This window comes from Homarus americanus, unplaced genomic scaffold, assembly GCF_018991925.1.
Source record: "Homarus americanus isolate GMGI-L3 unplaced genomic scaffold, GMGI_Hamer_2.0 scaffold51476, whole genome shotgun sequence".
Taxonomy (NCBI): Eukaryota; Metazoa; Arthropoda; class Malacostraca; order Decapoda; family Nephropidae; genus Homarus; species Homarus americanus.
Window position 1 is genome coordinate 3,466,108 of NW_024736148.1, and position 26,934 is coordinate 3,493,041.

At 37.7% G+C, this 26,934-nt stretch overlaps 1 protein-coding gene across 1 annotated transcript in view; it reads right to left on the minus strand.

The window, feature by feature from the left end:
• Positions 1-155: 155 nt before the first annotated feature.
• LOC121872056 (aspartate aminotransferase, mitochondrial-like) overlaps positions 156-26,934 on the minus strand; it is a 43,945-nt gene continuing 17,166 nt past the window's right edge. The window contains exons 2-10 of the mRNA XM_042374728.1: positions 24,032-24,188; positions 12,666-12,794; positions 12,112-12,195; positions 11,418-11,555; positions 10,804-10,947; positions 6,154-6,265; positions 4,669-4,825; positions 1,406-1,565; positions 156-1,188 (exon numbers count right to left, since the gene is read on the minus strand). Of these exons, the coding sequence (XP_042230662.1) occupies positions 1,066-1,188; positions 1,406-1,565; positions 4,669-4,825; positions 6,154-6,265; positions 10,804-10,947; positions 11,418-11,555; positions 12,112-12,195; positions 12,666-12,794; positions 24,032-24,188 (1,204 nt within the window). The 3' untranslated portion in view covers positions 156-1,065. The remainder of the gene's footprint in view (positions 1,189-1,405; positions 1,566-4,668; positions 4,826-6,153; positions 6,266-10,803; positions 10,948-11,417; positions 11,556-12,111; positions 12,196-12,665; positions 12,795-24,031; positions 24,189-26,934) is intronic.

The following is a 26,934-nucleotide window of genomic DNA, read 5'->3' on the forward strand; positions in this document are numbered from 1 at the left end:
GTATTGCATTTTGGACATGTTGAAATTAATTTAAAATGTCTTAATACTGTATGCAAGATTGCCACACTGCACAATCATTTTAACACCTTGATGGAGAATTATTTGTCACCATCACTAATGGAACAGAACACGTTAAGGGTAAATGACAAGGTTTCTTTAAGTGGGACTTTATTATGTACTTTTAATTACAGGGAGTATCTTCTGTAATTAAAGAATTACATCTGATATATACAGAAATAAATATACTGAATTCAATGTTAAATTCATTCTATTTTGGAATAAATTAAAAAATTTCACATTAGGTCCCATATGTGTGACTGTAGGGTTGATTGCTATTAGGTTGTACTAGAGTACAGTATATCAACAACTATATACAAGTTCAAAAACAATATTCTAGGTTACATTTTTCTGATCCAAAATGATTCTATTTAGCTCGCCTATACAGTATTTCATACAAATACATTATATTAGTTTTTTGCTAGGTGTGTGCATATATAAACCAGTGGTGTCATTATGCTTAACATGTTTGTGATTTTAAAAAATACTCTTGTTGAGTTCTCAATACAATTCCTGGGTTGACTTAAAAAAAAATTCTAGTAACAGCATTAACAAAAAACATCCACATAACAGGAACTTCATGCTCATCTTTTTCCATAAGCAAAATCTCAAGAATTCAATCAAGTTCATGAAGCTGTTTATTGACATTCAACGGTATAATATCATAGTTATAATTAGGAAGTGTAGAGGCTGTGAAAAATTATCAAACAAGCATGTGCAACAGTAACCAAGAGGAGTGAAGGAGGCAAAGACTGGTCTTTTATGAACTGGGACAAGACTCCATTGTAACAGATTTTATGGAACATTGGGCAAACATTACTTCTCATTGACCAATGATAATGCAATTGTTAACTACCATTTAGTGATCCTGCTTCTTATTAATATGGCTGTAATCTGCCATGTATTTTTACTGCCATTTTGCAAATACTGAAGAAACTCATTCTGTAGTAAATGTCTTAATTTTTCTCTTTATAATACTCTAAAACAAGTGAACTTAGAACTAGCACATTACTTGGTCACTTGGTGCATTGCATGAGCAAGATATTCCACATTACTGGAAGCAATACCTGCAACAGATATGCGGCCATCTTTGGTCAAATACACAGAGAACTCCTTCGTCAGCTTCGCAACCTGTAAAAGTAACAAATATTAATGCAAGGAAGTTGGATCAGGCAAGATAGTTTATATACACTGATTAAAGTAAGACAATATTTATGATGGAATTATTTTAACATGCAATTTACACTAATTTGAGGGGGTTTTTTTAAGTACAGTAGCAGCAAATATTCCTATTAATAAAAAAAAATTCAAATGATACAAAAAAAAAAAAACATTTGCATGTAATTACCTGATCAGGTGTCATTCCAGTAAAACAAAACATGCCAATCTGTTCTGTGATGTGAGTCCAGTCTCTCACTGAGCCCTCTTTGGCAAGATTTGACCTCAGTTTACTACGCATTGAGATGATGCGATCAGCCATGCCTTTAACATCCTCCAACCACAGTGCACTGAGAAAATTTTTTTTATTTAATATATGTGCAGGTAGTCCCTATTTAATGAACTTAATGTTTCTGAAAATGGGTTCATAAACTAGGACAATAAATCCCATTAAAAATACAATACTGTACAATTAATTGGTCCCCAAACACAAGACAACCATTTTTTAAGATAAAAACAAATAAATACAGTTATCAAAACACATATGAATAGATTGATATTATAAATATAATAATATGGTATATGAATAAAAGAATAAAATAATTAAGAATTAATGAAATAAGCACATTACCTTTCGTCCAATGGATGACTAGTATATCGGAACTACTTTATCTTTTACCACAGTTGTGATATTGGAATGGTTAACTCCCAAATACTGGCCAACTTCAGCTTAGCTTTCCACCTTTTTGACACTTAAGTATATCCACTAAGAGACGAACTTTTTTGTGCCCTCTTTTTCACCATGGTCAATGGTAATTGCTTTACATTTATCACCGACTGTTAATGGTTAATAAGTGAAAAATCTTCCAAATGAATGATCCATGCAGAATATGTCCACTCGGTAAACTTTTTCTCACATTCAGGTGACCTGATTCCTGCGTTTGATGGCAGTTTGTTTAAAAAATTGTGTTTAAATGAGTGGAACAAACATTTAAAAGACTGAAACCTGGTCATAAAGTATAATGTGAGTGGATTCCCTGAGAAGCTTAAGCAAATCAATGAAGGTAGGCAGGTAGTCTTTGCTTACCTCAATGAGAAGCAACATTGCCTTGCTCACTCCACTTTAGGGCACTTGGAAGTCCTATACTATTAAACAGCATGCCTGGATAATTCGCGCATTTTTATTTCGTAGTCACCTATTATTCGCGGATGACACCCTGGATATACCCAAGAAAGTTTGTGGGTAGTTTTAAAATTTCCGGCGTTTTCGCAGCGGGTATGGGGAGCCTGTGAGTTCTGTGGCATCCCACAAGGTGTATCTCTTGTCCTGGGAGGCTGGTCCTTGCGTGCCCCCACTCCCTCCGCCTCAGTTCAGGATAAACACTTATCTGTCTCGCGCGTGTGCTACTTTGCTCTCGTAACAACTGTTCCTTGTGCTTGTGACGGCTCCCAAACACCCTCAACTACCTTCATCCAGCTGCGGGAAGGCACCCAAACAAGTGAAGAGAGAAAAGGTCATGACCCTCGTGGAAAAGATACAACTGCTGGACAAACTTGGGAGTGGCCAAAGCTTTGCCGCGTGTGGCCAGGAGTATGGCATTAACGAATCCACTGTCCGTTACATTAAGAAGAAAGAGAAGGAAATACTACAGGGCATTTCAACAGTGACAGTGCAGAAAGGTAAGATTTGGCTGGGAGTGAATACATACACTGGTTGATTACGAGTTGTTGATAAGTTTTATAATGGTTGGAACTGGGCTGTTCTTATAGCGTGTTTGTGTGTACACACCCGCACACATATACAACACAGGTAAAAGAAATAATTGTCCTAAGGGCAAACACAGAGGGAATAAACATTTCTTTGAACACAAGCAAAAATGTACCCCCTTCCCCTGGTCAGCAAACGCTATTCACTGCCATTTTGAAACCCTAACCCCCGCAAATTTGAAGTGCATGCTGTACTGTAATTCCCAGTTCTTAATGTAAAATCGAGTTGGTGATAAGGACATTCAGCAATTAAACTTATTAAATTTTTTCCTGACAGCAACAGGGGACACTGTGCCATCAGACAATCATAGTTAACCGATACAAGCATGGAAAATGGCCATAAAATTGTGTTGATGTGGTCATTCTGTAAAGCAAGGTTTTAACGTGAATGAAACAGGATTTCTGGAAACATATTCCTGAGCAAATCAACTTTTCAACTGAGGAAAACTCAACACCAGGTTTTAAGGCAGCAAAGGATCATCTAACATTGCTTCTTAGAGCTAATGCTGCATTAAATAAAGTAAAAATAGTGGCTGTGTATAACTCAGACACACCATGAACACTCAGGGCATTCTATAGAACATTTACCTGCATTTACCTGTCATACAGCACGCTAACAAGAATTCCTAGATTTACTGGAGCTATTTTCTCTGAACAGCTCACTCTATCCCATTCCTGCCTGGAAGGATTACTGTGCCAAGAAAAACCTTGATGTCATCCTCAGTGACAGTGTGATAACATTAAAGTTGTATTCCTCCCCCAATATAACTTCACTCCTACAACCCATGAACCAACCAAGGAGACTTGCAACCTTTAAGGCTTATTACATCAATCTTCAAATCAGTGAGAGAATTCTGGCACATTTTATATCCTTAAATGTATCATTATTGGTCAGTCATGGGCTGAGATAACCCAGGAGTGTATGAATGGTGTATGGGGGAAGTTATGATCAGGATGTGTTGACCTGAAAGCATTTTAAAACTTGACTCAAAAACTTCAGATGACTGGAGGTGGATTAAAAATTTTCCAGGACGATGACCGTAAAAGGTACTGGAATTACAAAGTGATGAGGGAAAACGAGGAGATTCTGAAGTGCTACGAGTAACTACATCGAGAAGAAAAAGAGGCGTGCAACAATCATTGGCTTTTTTTTGTACACAGAAATGGGAGAATCCGCAAACCAATCAAGAGAATGTTCAATTGGCTGAAGAGGTCAGCATTAATGCCGAGACAGAGGAAAAGGGTCTACACACTTCCTCCTCCTGACTTAATCTCCTCGAGCAACCTTCATTCATAAGCATTAAATTATTTGTTTAACCTTAATTTTTCACCTCTTTATCAGGTGGAAAAAATTTCCCAAGATCCTAATAACCCTCTTTTACATTTTATGGGACAATGCATTCCTTTAGTGTTTGATTTGTTCAAAGTCACACTTTTCAGGAATACATACATGATAATAAGTGGGGACTCCCTGAATACATCCTCATCTCAAGACCGGTTCAATTGTACAACTAAATATTTCTTGCATACAAATATTACTTAACATCTTGAAATCTACTGCTACCAACAAACAAATACTGCAAGTTCTTTTAATAAGCATAAATACAACATTTCCCTTTTGATTATTTTATAATGTATCAAATAAGGTATGAAATAATATAAACAAGGAACAGTGTTTAAACTTACTGTAAATCGGGATTATTAAGAATAGTTGCCACAATGCGAGACCCATGGAGTGGAGGGTTGGAGTACAGAGGCCGGATCAAAATCTTCACCTGAGACAAGACACGAGCTGCCTCATCCTTGTCATTGCAGATAATTGTGAAAGCACCAGCTCTCTCACCTATGAAATAAAAGGTTACATATATTGAAACGACTTATTTCGAGGGATCTAAGTTCAACTGTGAAGAACAAACTAATGCAGTCACAAACATCTTTTATTCGTTAACTTCCACTGATAAGGAAATGAACAGTGGAAATATATCAGGCTAGAAAAAGAAACAATGATGTTCATAATTGCACTGGGGTCTTTTAATCATTGACAGGTGACTGCATTTTATATAAAATTACTGCATGCTAATTCATACACAAAAAAAATAATGATTTACAGTAACTCGTACAATGAGTCACACCACTAAAAATGAAGACAGCCAGCAGAATTTTTCAATATAAAACCAATGACTTTAAAGCCAATGCCCGCTTCCTTACTAAATTCAAGACATTTCCACAGTAATACAATAAGTGCAACTAAGACAGTGTCCGCTTTGAATTTCAATTCAGTGACTTTCTATGCTCAAGGTGGCTTAACATTAATTAGCTTTATAGCTTCATATAGAGAAAATGTGGTAAAAAATTTTCATGCATAATGTTTCTAAAACATTTGATGAACCAAGAAAGTAAAACTCACTGATGTATACTTTCAAAATTCTTATTAGCTTTGATAACCACTATTGCTTTCAACCATTCTGTTCGTGTGAAAAGAAAGATGTATGCAACTGGCATAAGAAGTAAGATGTATGGCAGTAAAACACGGAAGGTTAAAGAGGATGACATACTCAGGCTTGAATCGGTTGAAATGACAATGGTGATGTAGATATGTGATATTACACTGAAAGACATAACTATGTGCACATCTAAGAGGTCAGTTGGGTATTAAGAGTACTGCACTGTATTCGTGTCATTTTGAGTAGAAGTACGTTGAGATGGTTTGGGCATGTGGAGAGAGTAGAGACTAATTGGGTCAAGAGTTTACAGTACAGTATATGTGAAAGAGAATCTAGTTAGGGGTAGGCCAAGAATAACATGGGGAGAGGGGTTACAAAATGATATAAACAATAAAATCCTGTTAATAGTGGCTGCAATAAACCATGGAGAGCTGCCAGCAGGTATTAACAGCTAACTTACACAAGTGTGAAAAAGGGCCATAAAAAGCTGCTGATGATGACAAAGTTCTATGTCAGTATCAACACAGCTTGAGTAATTCTTGGATACTGTATTCAGCAATTTAAGTGCTGTAAAATGTAAGTCCATATACACAAACATATCTTTGGGCACTATCGAGAACAGAACTAGTGCACTTATACACCTGTACAGTGCATATTAAAAAAATAAATAAAATGGATCATATTTAGAATGGCTAAACAGAGAAATCACTCCAGGTCAAGTACTTACCATACAACCCCATGTTCTTCGAGAAGGACTGAGAGAGGCAGATTTTATGCCCATCTGCCAAGAATTTCCGGACAGCATATGCATCCTTGGCTACATCACCAGAAGCAAAACCCTGTAACATTTATTACTTAGTAATTTTTAAAAGACTAAAAGTTTCAGTTTCTTTTCCACAATGTTTATATGATAAAATAATATATAGAAAATATATATTATGTGAACATCTATGAGGCCCTTAAAACAGCACCATGAAAGAAGAGCCACATGTAGAGGAAACTCCTAACAACATTGCCCATGATGTTTTGTGTACAGTGTTTTATTACGATGGAGAAAAGTTTCTGGGTGCATAATCTCACTCCCAGTACAGCATGCCCTTCAAATTCGCAGGGGTTAGATTCTCAAAATGGCTACGAATCGTCAAATCTGCAAATAACATTTGCTTACCAGAGTGGGGGTACATTTTTACTTGTGCACAAAGAAATGTATTTTCCCTTAGGACAATTATTTCTTATACCTGTATTGTATAACACACACACAAAACACATACAAATAAATAATAATGGGAAAATCCTCTCACAAATAGTAATCAGAAACAAATGTAGTACAGTACTGTATTTTAAAAATGTCGAGTCTACTCCGTGCTTTATTAATAACAAAGCACGGAGTGGAGTTGAGGGTAGACTCAACATTTTAAATATATGTTGGGCTCAGAAACTGAAAAGCAACCATACTGTGTTGTGGTTGTTTGGAAAATAACCAGAAGTGAGATATTGCTATAGGTTAGGTTAGTTTGGATTGGGTAAGTTGGGTTAGTTCGGACTGGGTTAGGTCAGGTTAGTTTGGATTGGTTTAGGTTAGGTTAGAGTAAATTCCAAATGCAAAATTTAGCTGTCTGGTTATTTTGAAAACAACCACAACGCGTTGTGGTCGCTTTTCGGTTTCTGGGCCCAACATATACTTTTGTTTCTGATTATTTGTGAGAGGATTTTCCCAATATTATTTATTTGTACGTGTTTTCTGTATATGTATGTGTCTGTCAACACACACACATATACAATACAGTACAGTCGGCCCTTCACATACGCGGGTTTAGCATACACAGATTCGCAAATATGCGGGTTGCCCCGCCGGAGGAATATTCTGTACATTGAAGTACATTCAAATCGCATGCACACACACACACACACACACACACACACACACACACACACACACACACACACGTCAGTCAGTCTCGCTGTAACCACGCTTGTGTTGACATCAGCATTGTAGGTCGACCCTGATTTTTTTACCAAAAAATCATTAATATATGATATTCCTTGTTTATAGGTCGACCCAAGTTTTTGAGGGTACTGGAACAACAAAACCTTCAGTAAAAACACTCTACGTCCTATAACCTGAGGCTCGCCGTGCCTGAAACACAGAGTGCCGAAGGCAAATTGTTTACCATCTATTATTGACACTTTACACCGAAACGCGGGTAGTTTCAACAAAAATATTGTATATTTCCATTCAAGTATTTATTCAAGTCAATTAGGAGGGAATATTATTGTAATACAATAGTTTTTTCACTGAAAACCAGTACTATACACTAATGTACAACAATTTTTATCTCTTGAGCAAAATATATGACGTTTATATTCAAATTATTGGCTGTCTTGCAAGGATTCCAGCAATGCAAATTATAATCTCCTAACTTTAGTCTGAGATTATTATATAAAATAAACACCTTAAAGAATAAAGTTATCACCAATCTTTTGTCTGGGAACACAAGGAGGGAGGTAGCCAGCGAGCATGGGGGGGAACGGGGGGTGGAGGTGAGGTGACAGAGTGTGGTGTTTTTTATTTATTTGAGATAAGATGTGACAGTTGGCGCTGAAGGCCTACTGTTTATTTATCATTACTTAAGAGTGACTAAGCTCTTCCCATAATTTGCCACCCAAACGACCTGGGTGAATATAACTTACATTGCTGGGATTCTTGTAAGATAGTGATTTATTTGAATACCTGTATAAACAATCTATATTTGCAATAGACATAACAATTTAAGTACCGTAATCATTTAGTACATGTACAGTACAGGTTTGTTCCACGGTAAAATCTTTTGAAGAACGAAAGAAATCGAAAGTCATTGCTTTTGTTATGATTTTATCCCACTTTCCACTGTAATACGTACGTCATTTCAGCAAAAATATTACATTCCATATTTATTTCTGAGAATATATTCATTCAGTCACAGTTAAGGTAAAATATACTTGTGATGTAATATTTTAATGAAAATACGGTATTGTAGTTTTCTTTTGTTTCAAATTTAATTAACAAAGATTGATGTTTCAAATGTAATGAAAAAAAATTTATGTACAGTATCTATAAATAAACTTTAAAAAATGAATACTTTGTTTTACATCGTCCTGTGCATACCATACCATGCATTTGGCCACTTTGGGCTTGCTATCATGACGCAAGAGATCTGCCCTGGCAACTGTACCGACACTCACAGCTGGTGGTGCGTTGGTGCGTCGTTTCCATTGTTTACTGGTAGTTACCGGAAAATATTTTTCAACCTAACGAAACTATTACCCGTTTAGAGGTCGACCCCCAATTTTTTGCCAAATAATTTGGTCTTAAAAACTCGAACTACACACAGGTATATACGGTAAATAAGGACATGGGGGGCCAGGGGTTTTTTAGGGGGGAGGGGGGCAGCAAAAGTACACAGATTTTTAACATTCACGGGTATCTCTGTTACCTAACCCCCGCGTATGTTAAGGGCCGACTGTACAGAAAAAGGAAATTACGGTCTAGAACAAATATCTCCCTGTCCCAGCAACAAAAACGCCGGCAACTTTAAAACTATCCGCAGACATTCTTGGGTACAACAAGGGTGTCATCCGCGAATAATAGAGGACCACGAAATAAAATTCTGCGAATTATCCAGGCATACTTTATTTTCACTTCAGTATTTTCATTCCTGTACTTTTCACTCCCTGAAATAATTAATGTAAAATAGATTATACATATACAGGTTGTACCTCTCTAGTCCGGCAACCTCGGGACCTGACCGGTGCCGGACCATGGAAATTCACCGTTTTCCTGGATAGATAGTGACTTGTGCTTACGTTTGGAAGCACTAGCACCACTTTCTCTGCTTCATGGTCTCTTTGAAGACATATTGAAGGGTTAAATGTCATACAGTAGCTTTTCAAATTTCGCGAGTTTTTAATTCAACGTTTTTTATTGGAACACACACAAAAAACAAAACAATTAAAAATCTTGACGGCGGAAACTCGAATTTCGACGGGTTTCAACAGCTCACCAATGTTCAGACGTGCACAATCATGCAAACAGCGTCATTTCTCTTATGTACAAAGGATTCATTATTGTTTATTACTGAATGTCTTTTTGATTGAATTAATGTTTATGTGTGCAAAATGAGCAATACAATTCATTAATAATACGTAGAATATTAAAACACACGAGGAGACAAGATGGCTTTGTTTTTGTTGTTTACAAAATCAGTGACTGACTGGTTCTACATATAAAACTGAAGAAAATAAGACCTTGGTTGTAGCTGTAGTAAAATTATTATGGTTGGTGTAAGTAATGTTATTTAATGTTAATAAATGAAACAATAGAAGTAGCTAACGATAATGGTAAAGAAAAAAGTGAGATCGCGTATGTAAGTGCACACATGTGAAAACATATCGTCATTTCTCTACATAAGAATATGAAAGCAACACTTATTTACCGTTCATATATATTTTAATTATGTTTCCGATTTTTTTTATTGAATTAACGTTTGTGTGTGCAAAATGAACAATACAATTCATTAATACTACGTGGAATATTAAAACACACGAGGAGACGAGACATGAATCAATTGAACATGTGATGTCAAACGTGAACGGGAAACCTTGCATAACCCCGCGCCACGCTTAAAACGTTGAGGATGGAATCCTGTTATAGCCAACATTCGTATGCAAAATTTCGCATTTTACAAACAGCGTTCCCCTATTCATCAATCGCGTTGCAACCAATTCGCACTGACAAAACACCCGTTGTAACAGAAATGACTAACTGGTATGAGGGTTGTGACACCATTCAAGACAGTGGCCAGCATTCAGCTTGCTGGATCTCGTGTTCAGCTTGCTGGATCTCGCAAAATTCATGATATTTTATGCCAAATATAAGACTTGGTTACATGAGGCAGTGCTCGCAAAATTAAAAATCGTGAAATATGAGATCTTACTGTATATTAAATCACTAAAATTTAATCGTTGTTATTCAAACTTGCATGTCTAAATGTTTTCCCTTTTCTTCACAAATCATAGGTTTAAAAGATTTGTTTTAATTAAAAGCAAAATCTGTTATGCTTGATCATTGCCATTGATAAAAGAACTGAAAACACTGCAGAGTAATATTATATTAGTTTTGGACTCTGGTAGTCTTCTGTCATAAAGTACTGTATGTGGTTATATCACCCCCAAACTCAACTTGAAAAAATCCTTCCTCAGAAGATACTGAATACAGGTAAAAGTTCTGCTACAGCTTTTGGGAAGTCTCACTATCCTACAGTTAACTTATGGGATACAGTACTTGTCTACATTTTGTCAAGAAGTTTCTACAAAAATGAATAATAACTATAATCCTAACCTGGTAAGCCATGTCAAAGAATGGTAGAAGTTTCCTGTCCTTTATGACTTTGCTCATCTCATCCCACTGTTCTTGTTTGGGATCAACACCAGTTGGGTTATGAGCACAGGCATGAAGCATGATCAAGCCACCTTCAGGGATTTTCTGCAAATCAAACACACTGTATTAAACATCAATAGTTTACGCAATTTTGTTTTCTTCTCACAACCTAACATTGACCCTAAATCAATTGAGCCCTGGTCCTAATAGTATTCAAACTAACCATTATAACTAGGGCCCATTATAACTAGTCAGCCCACACTTCAATTCCAACTAAATGAAATGGAACTGTTGTCAGAAGAGGCATAAGAAACTAAAATTAATTAATATATCCTCAATTCACACTCACAGAAAACTTGCACAGAACTTAAATACTTCAAAACTAATTATACCCACGAACAACATTCTCCATAAAACTAATCTCCATCCATTCTTACATCTAGTCACTTACATATACAATTCATCTTTACTGTGCACTATCAACAATCATCTTGTGGATGACAAAATTATATACAGTATTTTTTTTTTATTTCAACCAATCAATTTTGATAAAAATACAGGTTAGATTTACCAACCGAAATATCTTCCAAAGCGCCAGAAAAGTTGAAGCCACAGGTCTTGGGGTCATAATACCGGTACTGTTGGACGTCCATGTTAACATGTTTGAAGATGGGTACATGATTACCCCAGGTTGGTGCCGGCAGCCACACAGTCTATAAAATCACATACAGTACTTGTACTATTACTGTAATATATTTGTTAAATCTATTTCCAGTAATTGTATACAGTATTAAGAAAATTAATGTGATTATTACATTAATATACAGTTGTTTATTTACCTTTACAGTAATATGTGTTAACAAATACTTACAGATTTTTTAATGTCACAACTGAAGTTATGCATAACAAACCATGTCATTAGTGCATACTGTACTTTTAAAGATACTGCACTTTAGTTTTACTTGATTAGACATGAGGCGTCTAGCGTAGGAGGGACGAACTCGCCAGTCCACCAAAAATCCGTTTTCTATGGTTTCGGAATTTTCCAGGTTTATATCTTTCCAACTGTGATGTCAGGAAGTGGCGAGTTCATCTCTACTCCCGGTTGTTTTTGTATGGCGCTGTGATTTTACAATTCTAAAACTCTGACGTGCGTTAACTCAAAACTATGATTTGGCGAGTTCATCATTCCTACGCTAGACGCCTCATATAACAACCTGATTAATGTATGACAGTTCCTTAACAGATAGTTTTACAGGATGATTTTACCTTTGGGCCAGGGAAAAACTTAGACAGAAAAGTGGAACCAATTCGCAGTGCACCAGTACCAGAAATTCCCTGAACAGTCACATTCTGTGAAAATAAGACAGCCATGAAAACATCATCATTAGGATCAAAACTACTAAATTAGAAGCTCTAGGTTAGAACAGGGTCCCCACTTACCATTGTTTCATTATTACATTACAAATGAATTAGAAAAAGTGTATGTTTAGCACCGCTGTGTTTTGTTATAGTGTCATTGTTCATTATCTACTACTGCATAACTACATGTTGTAAAGCCTCATAGTTACAGGTTAAGGCAAAATTTATCCTTCAGTTTTCTTAATCTTAGCTATGGAGAAGCTTGACTTTCCAATTCTTGCATACAGAACTATCAAAAAGGTTTAACTACAGGTATACGTATAAACAAAAAATTGCATAATGAAAAAAGCAGCTTTCTTAGATACATATAACATTTCCTTGTTAACCTGTACAGTATACAGTACAGTATATTAAAATAACTAATTTACCAATTGTTGCCAGTGATTCTCAACACTACTCACCAGTCCGTCAGCCAGGGCTGAGTTGTCATCACCAATAGCAAGGCCTATAGACTTTTTGCAGAATTCTGCATTACCAGAGATAGGCAAATATTCCTTGTCCAACTTCTGGCTAATAAGTAGCTCTTCAGCCTGAAATAAAAATTCTTGTAGTCATCACTTCAGCCTTCAGGAAAATTAAAACATTACATAATCTTTGTACATAAACAAAAGTAAAAGACTACTGTCTTAACGATTCCTGAAAATTGAGTAACTATCTTTCATCTACTTCCCTTTGTTCTGGTTACACTACTACCTGCATTTAGTTATACAGTACAGGTATGGGACCACTTATCTGTCATCCTGGTATCTAGAACTCTCCAAAAAATGGTTATGTTCTGGAATGAATTACAGGTGTATTAAAATGAGCAAGTAATTCCTGGATTGAGCGGAGAAATTTCCAACCACTCCCCACCTGTGATATACAGTACATATTATGGATATTTTTCAATTTGTAATTTGGGAAGATAAATGTAATTTTCTTCCTTTTTTAATCAGTTACATGTGCACACAATACTACATGCAGAAAGTAAAGAAAAAAATAAGATATAATTATGATAACATTTTAAGTATCTACTAGTTTCGGCTGTGAAGCCGTGTGCTAGCATGTGGAGGTCAGGGGGTCCATGGCACAGAGCACTGTTGCTAGGGCTGCAGGCCAGGCAACATCCTCAGGTGGGTGGGTTGGTTGCTAAGGTTAGTGTCCCATAGACTGTGATGCAGTGTGTACACTGAGTTTTACCATTTTGTTCTTTTTATTCTTTAATTTTTGCCATTTATATGTTTTTGTTATTGCAGTTTACATGCCAATAATTTTAAGTTTTAATGTTAGTGTACATTTAAAACTACTTTCAGGGTGAATCTAGTGATCTGAACAGAAGATCAGGGCCGGATTAAACTTAATAGGAGCCTGAGGCACAGATCAACTTGGGGCCCCTACCCTCAAGGTTATACAGTTGTACCCCACTTAACGCGGTCAATTGAACCCAGAGGGTCCCGCGTTAAGTGAATAACAGAACATATGGGATTAATTCCAATAGAACCCAGCCCGACCCCCAAACTCCACTTTTTGACGACAAATACAGTCTCTGGCGGAAGGTTAAGGCACAAATTGGGCTGTGACTTTACTTTTAGCACAAATCGTTTTACCCTCAAGATAGGGATAAATTTTGATCAGAAATATTTAGTCACAATTCTAGCGGCATCTGGAACCCTTAGGCGACAGCTGTCACATATCGGCAACCGCTCAGTCTTTGTTTAAGTTGCGTGGGTGGAGGTTATTGTACCCATGTGAGCGCCACGTGTCGTGATTTTACGCCTGAGTTACAGTGCTTTATCGTGTGATTTCTGGGTCTTTAAGATGTCCAGGAGAGTTACTAAGCGTGAGGATATTGCACAGGTGATTGGTTTATACAAGGCTAATCATAAAGTTACTGAAATAGTTGAATTAACCGGTGTGTGCCGCCGGTCAGTGTACCGATTCATCTCGGAGTTTGAGGCAAACAACCAGGAAGAGTTGCCTACCCCTAAACCCAAGTCTGGGCGACCACGGCTTACGTCTCCTAGAACCAGGAAGGTGATTGCTAGGCAAGTTAATGCTAATCCTAAGCTCACGGCCCGGGAATTAAAGCAAGCTAACCCCGGACTCCTTGGTCACGTCTCCTTAAGGTCGGTGCAGCAGCTTCTTCATGACGATCTCGGTTATCGCGCCTACCGCCCACGCCGTAAGCCCCTGCTGACTGCTGCCCAGAAGAAGAAGAGGATCACTTTTGCAAAGAAGTACAGTGTTTGGTCCCTTCAGGATTGGAGGAACGTCCTTTGGAGTGATGAAGCCACGTTTACAGTGAGTGGTTGTGGTCACGATAGGGTGTACCGCCGGCCAGACTCTGACCCGCTCGACCCCAGGTACACCGTCAAGACGGTCAAGCATCCTGATTCAGTGATGGTATGGGGTTGTTTCACTTATTATGGTGTTGGTGAGTTGGTTGTGCTTGAAAAAAACATTAAAGTTAACCAGGGTGTGTACCTCGAGCTTCTCTGTGACGTTCTGCCTGACTCGTTTGAGAAAACACGCGCCGTCGTGTTCATGCAGGACGGTGCTCCCTGCCACACAGCCAAGTCGGTTACTCAGTGGTTGGAGGATTGCCAGGTTTCATATTTTAAGGACTGGCCTGGCAGTTCCCCCGACATCAACCCTATTGAGAACCTTTGGGGGCTCATGAAACGTCGCCTACGTGACCTCGACACCTCGTCCGTCCCCAAGCTCACCACAGCAATTAAGCAACTGTGGGCCAATTTCACCCCACAGCACCTGCAAAACCTTGCAGACAGTGTTCCACAACGACTGAAAGAGGTGCTGAAGAGGAAGGGAAACACAACAAAATACTAAGAGGGGCGGGTGAGTGTTATTTTCATTTTTTTATTGCCTAACCATGATTTTTTTTATTTTTTCCCCATGGTGTGCCTTAACCTTCCGCGTAGACTGTAACTATGTTGTAGTAAAAATTCTATCTTAACTTTATGGTGGCATGAAAAACAAGTAATATAAAAGAGGTTAGGTTAGGAAAGATAAAGGTTAACATAGGAAAAATAAAGAATAGGTTAAAAACGAAAATTTTTGAGGAACACTCACGGTAGTAGAAGAGATGGGTCGGCATACGGGGATGGAGGCTGGTTCCGAGGCAGAGGGCAGATTACTGCCCCTCAGGTGAATCACCATTACTAGGTGAATCACCATTACTAGGTGAATCAATATCACTGTCACTTACAGTTGTTATGGCTTCCCTGACAAATCCCTCAAAATCAACTTCACTATCACTATCACTGGCTTGGGCTGGCTGTGGTGGGTTGCGGGCGAAGAACTCGGTTATGCTTTGCTGACGGCTGGCTTTGATGTTGTCATGATACACCGTGATGTACGGCTCCATAGCCTGCACCAGTCGGGTATGGAAGACGTCATGGCGTTCATCGTCAGTGTCGCGGGAAACGATGGACTTAATTTTTTCTGTTAACTCTATGACACACTTAATATCACTATGACTTAAACTAGGTTCTTCGGAGAATGACGCACCTTCTTCCTCCTCTTCACTGGCGGGTTCTTCTTCCAACATCTCGTCGGCAGTCACTTCAGGATCTCTGATCACCTCCATGATGTCTTCGTTGGTGGTCTCGGAGAAGCCTTCAGCTGTAATACTGAGCGCAGCTTCTCTGGCAAGGTCCACTGCTACTGCAACAGTCTGAACCTGACCAGTCACAGGTTCACTCCTCCTCTCACCTGGTATGCCATGCAACACATGTCTCCATGCGTGACGAATCGTAGCAATAGACAGCAGATTCCATGCCTCCACCAAGAAGTCTACAGCTTGTTTGACGTTAAACTTCTTCCAAAATTGTTTGACGAGAAGTTCTTGAGTCGCCGCCTCTTGTTCCTTGTCCTCGTCGCTTTTACTCTCGCTGTCGGTGTCACCCAGCTTACGCAACTCATCCTTGGTGTTGGTAGAGTCGTTCAGGAGCTTGAATTTCTTTGCCGAGTATGCAGCTTTAACATTGCAGATTAACTCCTGGTCCATGGGCTGGATTAATGACGTAGTGTTGGGAGGATGGAAGACCACTTTTACGTTGGGGTGACGATCCATAAGTAGGGGCGAGTGTCCAGGTGCGTTGTCAAGGAGCAACAAAATATTGAAAGGAACATTCTGTTGCTCGCAGAATTTCTGCACGTCAGGAACAAAACAGTTGTCAAACCAGAAGAGGGACAGAGAAGAGGACATCCACGCCTTACATGCGGTTAGCCAGTGGACATTAAGCTTGTTCATGTCCATATTCTTGTAGGCGTGCGGCTTGCGGGCTTTGTGAATCACCGATAACTTTGGTTTACAGGTACCGGAGGCATTGGTGGTAAACAGGACGGTGATGCGTTCCTTCTGCATCTTCCGGCCCCTTACCTTGCTCGCAGACTGGACAACGAAGGTCTTGGAAGGTAACTTTTTCCAGAAAAGACCAGATTCGTCCATGTTAAACACCTGGTCGTCACTGTACTGTCCTTCCTCCATAATCTCACGTAAAAACGGAGGAAAATCTCTAGCCGCCGCACGGTCAGCACTCGCTTCCTCACCAACAATGCTGATGTTGGTGACCTTGTTCCTCCTCTTAAACCTATGCAGCCAACCATGGGAAGCATTGAAGGGTTTGGGCTCTGCAATTCCCAGTTTACGTGTCACTGCTGCGTATAGCTCACGTGCGTACTCCTGCACTGAGCGCGTGTCCACCGCCATGTTGCGTCGCGCCTGACGCACCAAATAACTCACCAGCAAAGTTTCCACTTTTGCCAGCACCCTGTTCTGGCAATACCTGATAGATGAAGCACCTGCAGACTTTGTGATCTTCATGTGCTCCTTTATCTTGGCTGCATCCTTCTTTATTGTACGAATCGTAGATTCGTTGACGCCATGCTGGCGCGCGAGATCAACTTGGCGTCTTCCTTTCTCCAAATCTTGAACAATTTGGTACTTCAGCTCGTAGCTTAATGAACGTCGTGTCTTCTTTGGTTTAGTGCCGCTGGGTCCAGGTAAGGAAAGGTTTCTCTCTGGGGGTGGTGGTCCGGCGGAAGCCATTTTACGGAACAATGGATGCGCGTTAACCCGGCGTGGCCTTGAGGGATGAAACTGCCGCGGCTAGGTCAAGCGTCGTCTCTCCTCCCTCCCTCCCTCCCCGGGGTAGTCACGTCATAATACTTTAAGCCAATTACAGCTAGCAGCAGAGGGGGGTAGGGCTGCATGGCCAATCACAGTCCGAGACGTCATATGACGTCAGTGATAACGCAACAAAGACACACACTGCGCAACCTTACCGCGCCGCTTACCCAAGCGGAGGGAGGAGGAGGGAGAGGCAGGCAGGCAGGAGGGCGGGTGGGTGGCGCGTGGCGCGTGGTCAAAATCTAAAAATAGCATCCGAGCCGGACACTCACCGCGTAGCTGTGGAAAAACCCGCGTTAAGTGAAAGTTCAGCTTTGGCAAGGCACCGCGTATATGATAAAACGCGTTAAGTGAAAGCGCGTTAAGCGGGGTAAAACTGCATGTATGTATGTATATATATATATATATATATATATATATATATATATATATATATATATATATATATATATATATATATATATATATATATATATATATATATATATATATATATATATATATATATATATAAATAAATAAATAAATAAATAAATAAATAAATAAATAAATAAATAAATAAATAAATAAATAAATAAATAAATAAATAAATAAATAAATAAATAAATAAAATAAATAAATAAATAAAATAAATAAATAAATAAATAAATAAATAAATAAATAAATAAATAAATAAATAAAATAAATAAATAAATAAATAAATAAATAAATAAATAAATAAATAAATAAATAAATAAATAAATAAATATATATATATATATATATATATATATATATATATATATATATATATATATATATATATATATATATATATATATATATATATATATATATATATATATATATATATATATATATATATATATATATATATATATATATATATATATATATATATACAGTATATAGCAAAAACAAAATATACCAAAATTTATCAATGATTTCATCATTATTAAGATTCTGCAAAATAACACATTCAATGTTCATAAGAGACAGAAAATTGAGACGTTGCTAGGACATCATTGAACGAAGTTCATGTTTTATATGCTTCAACTTCGAGAATGTTTGGATTTGGGGCCCCTTAGAGTCAGGGGGCCTGAGGCCAGTGCCTCAAGTGCCTTATGGTTAATCCGGCACTGCAGAGGATTCACAGCCAGTTACAGAGGATTTACTATACATGTTAAGCCTGGTGCTCCAAATTCCAGAAAATCCCTATCTGGCAACCCCCAGGCCCCAAGCATGCCAAGTAAATGATCCCATACTAATATATAGAGTACAGTGATCCCTCGGTTAACGAAATTTTGGTTAACGAATTACCTTCCATAAGATTCTTCACTTCGGTTAACGAAAAAATTTTGGTTAACAAATTCCTTACAAATTTTTCCCAACATGTTTTCGCTAGCTTTTGCCTGCTCACCAGCTGTAGTATTAGTCCGCCAATACAGTAATCGGTTTTAGGGCTTAAATTCATTACCATTTGAGTAAATATCAAGAAGGTTGTACTATTCAATAATTTTCCAAGTCTTATATTAAAGTTTTTAGTCATTTTAACAATTATTTAACATCACTCAAGTACAAGGAACTAGTTTTAGTGAGCCAAACAGCCACTTGACTCGCCCAAAATGGCGTCAGTGTGTGTCACTGCTCAGTGGAGGAAGCTTCTTGCTTGAGACTCTCTCGAGTCTAAACTCTTTTTACATTTCAGAGTACAGTTTTACCCCGCCTAACGCGGTTTCACTTAACGCGTTTTCGCATATACGCGGTGCCTTGCCAAAGCTGAACTTTCACTTAACGCGGATTTTTTCCACATATACGCGGTGAGTGTCCGAGACGCTATTTTTAGATTTGCCCCACCGCCACCCTGCCTGACTGCCTGTTTTAGCTCATAAAATTCATACAAATTACCAGGCCAGAATATAATTTACATTGCTGGAATTCTTATAATTTGGTGATCATTTTGAATATAAACATCATATATTTTGCTTTAAACTTACAATTTTTAGATAAAAATTTTTCTCTAGGTAACTATGGTATCTTTTGTGCAAAATATATGACATTTATATTCAAAATATTCCTGGTCTTACAAGGAATCCAGCAATGTCAATTATATTATCCTAACTTTAGTTTGAGGTATTATTTATTAAAATTTAGTGGTTATCCCACACATCTCCTTGGGACGGTTGGTGGGGGGTGGGGGGGAGGGAGGGACCAACCGACCATCTGTTACCCTGTGAAGAATTATTATTTTTTTTTATTAACTGAAGATATTTGTTTTAGCTCATAAAATTCATACAAATTACCCGGTCAGAATATAATTTACATTGCTGGAATTCTTATAATTTGGTGATCATTTTGAATATAAACATCATAGATTTTGCTTTAAACTTACAATTTTTAGATAAAAATTTTTCTCTAGGTAACTATGGTATCTTTTGTGCAAAATATATGACATTTATATTCAAAATATTCCTGGTCTTACAAGGAATCCAGCAATGTCAATTATATTATCCTAACTTTAATCTGAGGTATTATTTAATACTAAATGTTAAAAACCCTGGAAGGGAGGATTGGTGGGGGGTGGGGGGGAGGGTTGGGACTGACCGCGCGGTTGGAAGAGGGGGGGAGGCAAGGTGGGGTACTTTGATTGACAGATAGTGTCGTGAAGATTATTTTTTTTTTATTAACTGAAGATATTTGTTTTAGCTCATAAAATTCATACAAATTACCCGGTCAGAATATAATTTACATTGCTGGAATTCTTATAATTTGGTGATCATTTTGAATATAAACATCATATATTTTGCTTTAAACTTACAATTTTTAGATAAAAATTTTTCTCTAGGTAACTATGTTATCTTTTGTGCAAAATATATGACATTTATATTCAAAATATTCCTGGTCTTACAAGGAATCCAGCAATGTCAATTATATTTTCCTAACTTTAGTTTGAGGTTATCCCACACATCTCCTTGGGACGGTTGGTGGGGGGTGGGGGGGGGAGGGAGGGACCGACCGACCATCTGTTAGCCGGCTGTGTAGTGTGAGAGGGGGAGGGAGTTGAGTCCATTATTTGAATGGACATTAACTTGGCGACTGTATTTCTCTATTTCTCTTAAGTATTAATTGTGTGCATGTACCATCATAAAATTAAGATGTTATTTTTACTACAACATAGGTATGTGCCTTCAAAAAGTGGAGTTTGGGGGTCGGGCCGGTTTCTATTGGAATTAATCCCATATGTTCTGTTGTTCACTTAACGCGGGACCCTCTGGGTTCAATTGACCGCGTTAAGTGGGGTACAACTGTACAATTATTGGTCATTCTGAAGTTTATTTTACATATTGACAATATGTAATGCAGTGCAGTGTTGATTTAAAGAAAATAATCTTGAATTACACCAAGTGAACTAAAATTTTATGGGTGAAATGGCAGCATGGGGTGACTTCTCTTCCATCCCAATGCCTTCTCTTCTCCCTTCTCCTCCACCCCCATTCTAATTCCCATCATCATCAACCAGGAGCCTTCTGCATGCACACCTCAAAGTAAGTGTACTTTACTGCATTTACATTTAGTTTGCATGTAATTTTCGGTGAGCTGGAATCAATTACCCAAAATCCCATTGAAACAATGGTTTCGGTTAATGAAATTTTCGGTCGAACGACCTTCTGGAACGAATTGTGCTCGTTAACCGAGGGACCACTGTACCGTAATTTTGAATAGCCTAAAGAAACTCGGTTTATGCGTTTTTAATTACAGTCGACCCTCGTTAATTCGGACGCCTTTAATCCGGATTTCGGATAAATCGGATGAAATCTGAACTGTCCATATCAAATTTCTGGTTCTGGGATTGTCCCAGTTGCAATTGGGGTTGCAATTTCAAATTCTGTGTCACTACTAAGATATAACAGGCTCTGGTGCACTCTAAGATTAAGAGAAAACGGACGACTCAGGAGTCCTGAAGTGAGAGAAAACGGACTCCTATGACGGGGCACTCAAATAAAGAGACATGGCTACATGTTTTGTGGACTAGCCACTGTACAGTACAGTGACCCCTCGTTTAACGAACGCCTCGGTTAACGAAATTTCGGTTAACGAACTGCCTTCCATAAGGATCTTCAATTCGGTTAACGAACAAAAATTCGGTTAACGAATTTCTTACGAACCGACCTCAACATGTTTTCGCTTGCACTGACCGGGCAACCAACTTTAGTATCAGTCCGCCAATACATTAATCGGTTCTAGGGCTTAAATTCCTTACTATTTTAGTAAATATCAAGAAGTTTATACTATTCAATAATTTTAAAAGTTTAATATTCAATTTTTTAATCATTTTAACAATTATTGAACATAATTGAAGGTAAAGTGACTAGTTTAATGCGCGGCATCCAGCCTCTTAACACAGCAAACAGGCATTAGTCTCTCTCTGTTTTCACTGGAGGTAACATCTTACTTGAGTCTCTCTTCAACTAAATGCTTTTTTTCTGTGTTTCCAAGCAAATTATTGGTCATTTTGAAATATATTTTACATATTGACAATATATAATGCAGTGCAGTGTTGATTTAAAGAAAATAATCTTGAATTACACCAAGAGAGCTACAATTTTATGGGTGAAATGGCGCCATGGGGTGACTTCTCTTCCACCCCAATGCCTTCTCTTCTTCCTTCTCCTCCACCCCCATTCTAAATCCCATCATCATCATCATCATCATCATCCAGGAGCCTTCTACATACACACCTAAAAGTAAGTGAACTTTTCTACCATTTTTGTTGAATTTAGGAAATTTTCGGTGAGCTGGAACCAATTACCCAAAAACCCATTGAAACAATGGTTTCGGTTAATGAACTTTTCGGTTAACAAACGACCTTCTGGAACGGATTGAGTTCATTAACCGAGGGGTCACTGTATCCTTTTCATCACTTTGTAATAAACCTCGTTATGCCTATGTGTTTCTGATAATTATCATAACATTATATATTTATATAATTAGCGGTTGTACAAACACAAGGCCTCACACATGCCATTCAGACTGACAGACTTGACAAGTTTTACCAACCATAAAGACAGTTGAAGCTTTAAACATCACTCACAATGGATCTTGAATATTCCAACTGTAATCAGACATACCTAAGTTGCCTCAACAATTGCAACCCCAGTTGCAATATCAAATTCTGTGTCACTACTAAGATATAACAGGCTCTGGTGCACTCTAAGATTAAGAGAAAACGGACGACTCAGGAGTGCTGAAGTGAGAGAAAACGGACTCTTATGACGGGGCACTCAAATAAACATACACATAGCTGTATAATGCAATATTAACCCCTAAATCAGTTAATTCGGACAATCGGCTAAAACGGACACCCTTCCCCCCCCTATTAGTCCGTTTTAACGAGGGTCGACTGTATTTCTTTTTAATTATGCATACATATTTATACTGGGGATAGCTCTATCAGATATACCTAAGTGATCTCCCTAGTGGTCTGCTAAGGGCATTCCCCATTGGTCCAGTGTTAATACAATGAAACTGGAGTTCCTGGAGAAAAAACAAACAATCATGTTTAATAAGGATGTCACTGGTCATGCTGGTTCGCACCCTTCTCACATCCAACCCCAAACACCGTAGGTAGAGACAAGCACACCACCACTGTACAACTGACACAACTAAGCTTTGCCCCATTTGGTGTCCTTGGTACCCACCATAACTTGCAAAAATTTAATCGGTGCTGGTTACAAGATGAGGCCTACTATCACACAGACAAATCTACAATTTCTTTTTCAATTACAGAATATTTGAACCAAAAAGTCTTTTCACATAAAACAATAAAGAGAAAAAATTGGCGAGTTCACTGATGTGATGATGCATCTACTACAGATATACAGTAAAGTGATAATTCAAAATAACCACAAAAAAGGATGAAGCTAAATCAACGAGTCACTCCTTGCTCTTTCGTTCTTTTATCTGATTCCATATCTTATTATTCTTGTTAAGATGAGCTCTGCATTCAGCATCACAGCAACCCCTCTCCAGCTTCAGTGTACATAGTGACCAGTATCAAAAGCGGTTAATCTCTCCTTTCATTTACTGTTATTCATTCATTCTACTGTAGCACAATGGTTCATGGCATTTACCTTCCACAATAAATCTGAAGATTTTCTCTCCATTTATCCTCACCAATCCATGCATTCCAGTAATCCTCTTCAATTCATTTTTCTTTAAGCCAAGTTTTCTTGTTCATCGCTACATCTTTTGCCACATGACCTTTTATGCAGTTTTCTTTACCTCATACTATCCCACTTGTAATATGTAGTGCTATCTGGGATTAAACATTACTGGAATATAAATATACATGTATACGTATATAATAAACTTGTTAATAAAAGAGCAAGGAATCAATCAGGGAGACTCATATATGGGTCGTGCAGCCATGACTGGCATTTTCCTATTTATTGCACAAAAAAGTAAAAATAATAAATAAAATGAATAAATTTTAACATAGTATACTAAAGACAATATTTAGGACACCCTGATACCAGCTGTCCCTTGCCTTATAAGCACCACCCACTCCAACTGTTATTAGGGATCACACACAATGCAATAAGCCAAGTTTATACTGAAAGAGCAACTGTGACTGACCTTTCTAACAGAGGGTAGTACAAAAGGCTTGCCATTATCGTCACGGTAAGCACCTACACCCAGGTTCATCTTCTTGGGGTTTGTGTCCCGTTTAAAGGCTTCTGTCACACCAAGGATTGCATCTGGTGGCCCCATCTCCACCCCAGTCCACCAGGAACTATATATACCAAGGGAAAATTAATACTATATGAAGTACAGCTTCATGTGATGGTATGTTCAGTATCATCTGTATGTATTCTTAATGAGCTAGTCTAAAGGTATACATTGGGGTATGCTATAACGAATCTAATTGGTTCTAGAACCTTGTTCGTTATAGGATTAATCCATTCCAGGCCCCCAAATACAACCACTTAACACTGAAAAATATAATATAAAATTGTAAAAATTTAAAAAAAGTGCATAAATATGCATCTAAACCCCTGAAATAAAGAATATCATTAATACTTGTAATAAAAAAAACAATAAATTAGACAAAAAAAAAAAAAAAAAAATTTTTGTAAATAATGTTCGTTGTAGGAGTTTTGTTCGTTATAGCATTCTCAATTTTATAGGTAAAACCGTTCGTTATAGGAATATTCGTAGTAGGATCCGTTCGTTATAGCATACCCCACTGTATATGATTCATGACACACAGGATCATTCTCAAAAGCATAATGATCTCTTCATTGAGGTTAAGATGCAATTATTATATTAGTAAGAAGATTAACATAGCCAAGAGTGGTAGGGAAGCTTTGGATACAACTTGTATTCTGTGCAGGGCCACCCCTGCCCACAATAAATTCATCAGTTTCGATATAATTAGGAAACTGTCCTCTATTATCAGATTAGATCAGATCACATGAAAGCATACCGTAAGTATTACCAGTCCTATCAAAATATTTTGTTACAAAAAAAAGGTAATGAAAACCACAATAACCATGGGTTAAGGTCCACATAGGACTCTGCTAGTCAACTATTGAATGTGGCAGAGTCTTTGTAGAAAAAGTCACCTTGGTGAACAAAGTGAATTTGATATTAATGCCAATACAATATTCAGGTCATGTATAGATTCCAAGTTATTCAGTCACACTTAACCTGAGTTGAGGGATCAATGAAATTATTTAAACCTTTTCAATATGAGAGCATTTTCATTTTCCTACCAGATTTGGTTCATTCTCCTACCACGTCATAATATTACTGGCAAGAAAGTCCCAGGCCGTATCTGTGAAATAGCCAATTATGAAAATACAGCCTTGACAAGATCTGGATACTTAAGTAATTAAATGCACAAGCACAGAATACAAGTGAAAGAGGAGAAACAATGACTCCCACACTTCATCAATTCAACAGAGTTTATCCATTATTGTTTTTATATCAGAGATGGTACAATAGAAGATACTATTGTACTTTTCAAAATTCAATTAGTGAGGTTTGATTATGTAGCTGGACATAGTTGCAAGACAATAGCTGCCAACATTTGGTCTAACTGTTCATATCAAGGCACCTGTGGCAAACAAAAACCTTCAACATGAAATATTAATAAATTAGATGATGATACCATTTGTGGATCAAAAGGGTCCCAGCCTACTTACTGTACTGTAAACATTAGAATGTGGTCAATCAAGAGTAAGCCTTCATCCTAATGGTTAGGTCAGGTTGGAGCCAAACAGGACTGGGGCTCACTCAAGCCAATCATCAATGAAAGAGATACTGTACTGTAATAGCTTTTAGCTCATATAAGATTAAAAACTTACAATATAAGACTTCAATTAAATACAAAAAATTGCTAGTAACATTGTTATTAAGTGATGTATTGTGAATAAAGCCTTAAGCTTTGAAACACCAACAAACAAGTAGTACCACATTCCCCAGTTCAATTCAACAATTAAGGCAGTTAATGTGAGTTGAACATTAAAGCTCCAGCACCAAGGCTGCCAGTGCCCTGACCAAAACACTGTTCAGTAAAAATCAGTGATCAATTTGTCTAATTTAAAACCATTGTTACGAGTTAGTTCCTTGTTGGATAGTTTGAGTCCAATGTCTATAAACCCTACAATTAAATTATTTATCATTCAACCTTCATGATAAATTTTGAGCTGTTATTCCCAGCTATGCTGTAGCCTCATCTTTACTCACCATTCTTATTAATTCCAACATTTAGTATATGGTTCTGTACAATTCATTTAAACATGAGTGTTGAATGATTCTGCACCCAACAGTTGCACCATGCAGTCACCCTTCTCCAGTTCCTACAAATGTCATTATCATCACATTTAACTGGTGTACCTTCACTAAATAAAGCCTTAAAATCTTCTCTTGTCAAAGATAAATGTAGCACATTTACACAATGAGCGGTAACTTCACAAGCAGTAACAGAACAGCTGGACTGTGTGAAGGCCTACATCTGGTATGGAAGGTGGCAGCAGCAGTACAGTCTCACAAACTTATACACACCACATCTCTCTGGAGCGTAATTTTTGTAAAACCTCTTTTCAGGCCCTACGTTGAAAAGGGAACAATTTAAAAAAAGTCAATATTTCATGGCCTAAGCAAAAAAATATACAGTATCCAACATACAGTACAGTAGTATGAAAAGAGATAATCCACAGAGGTTCTTGGCACAAAAGACTGGATTAAAAGAAACCACAACTTATTAACTGACAAAGTGGACAAGTGTTTATCAATAGAAGCAGCCAAAAAGTTCCCCACTTCTATATAGTCCATGGGGCCATAACTCTGCACAACAATGACAAAATGCTAATTACCTCACCTATCCGAGAACTTGTGTGTTATATCTACACAGCAAGTATAGTTAAAACTCACTACTGTACTTAAATTGTCCTGTTCATTAAGTCTAATGTACATGTACACAAATGCGCAGATGTCCAACCAGTCTTTTCATTCTTAACTATACATTATGTCTA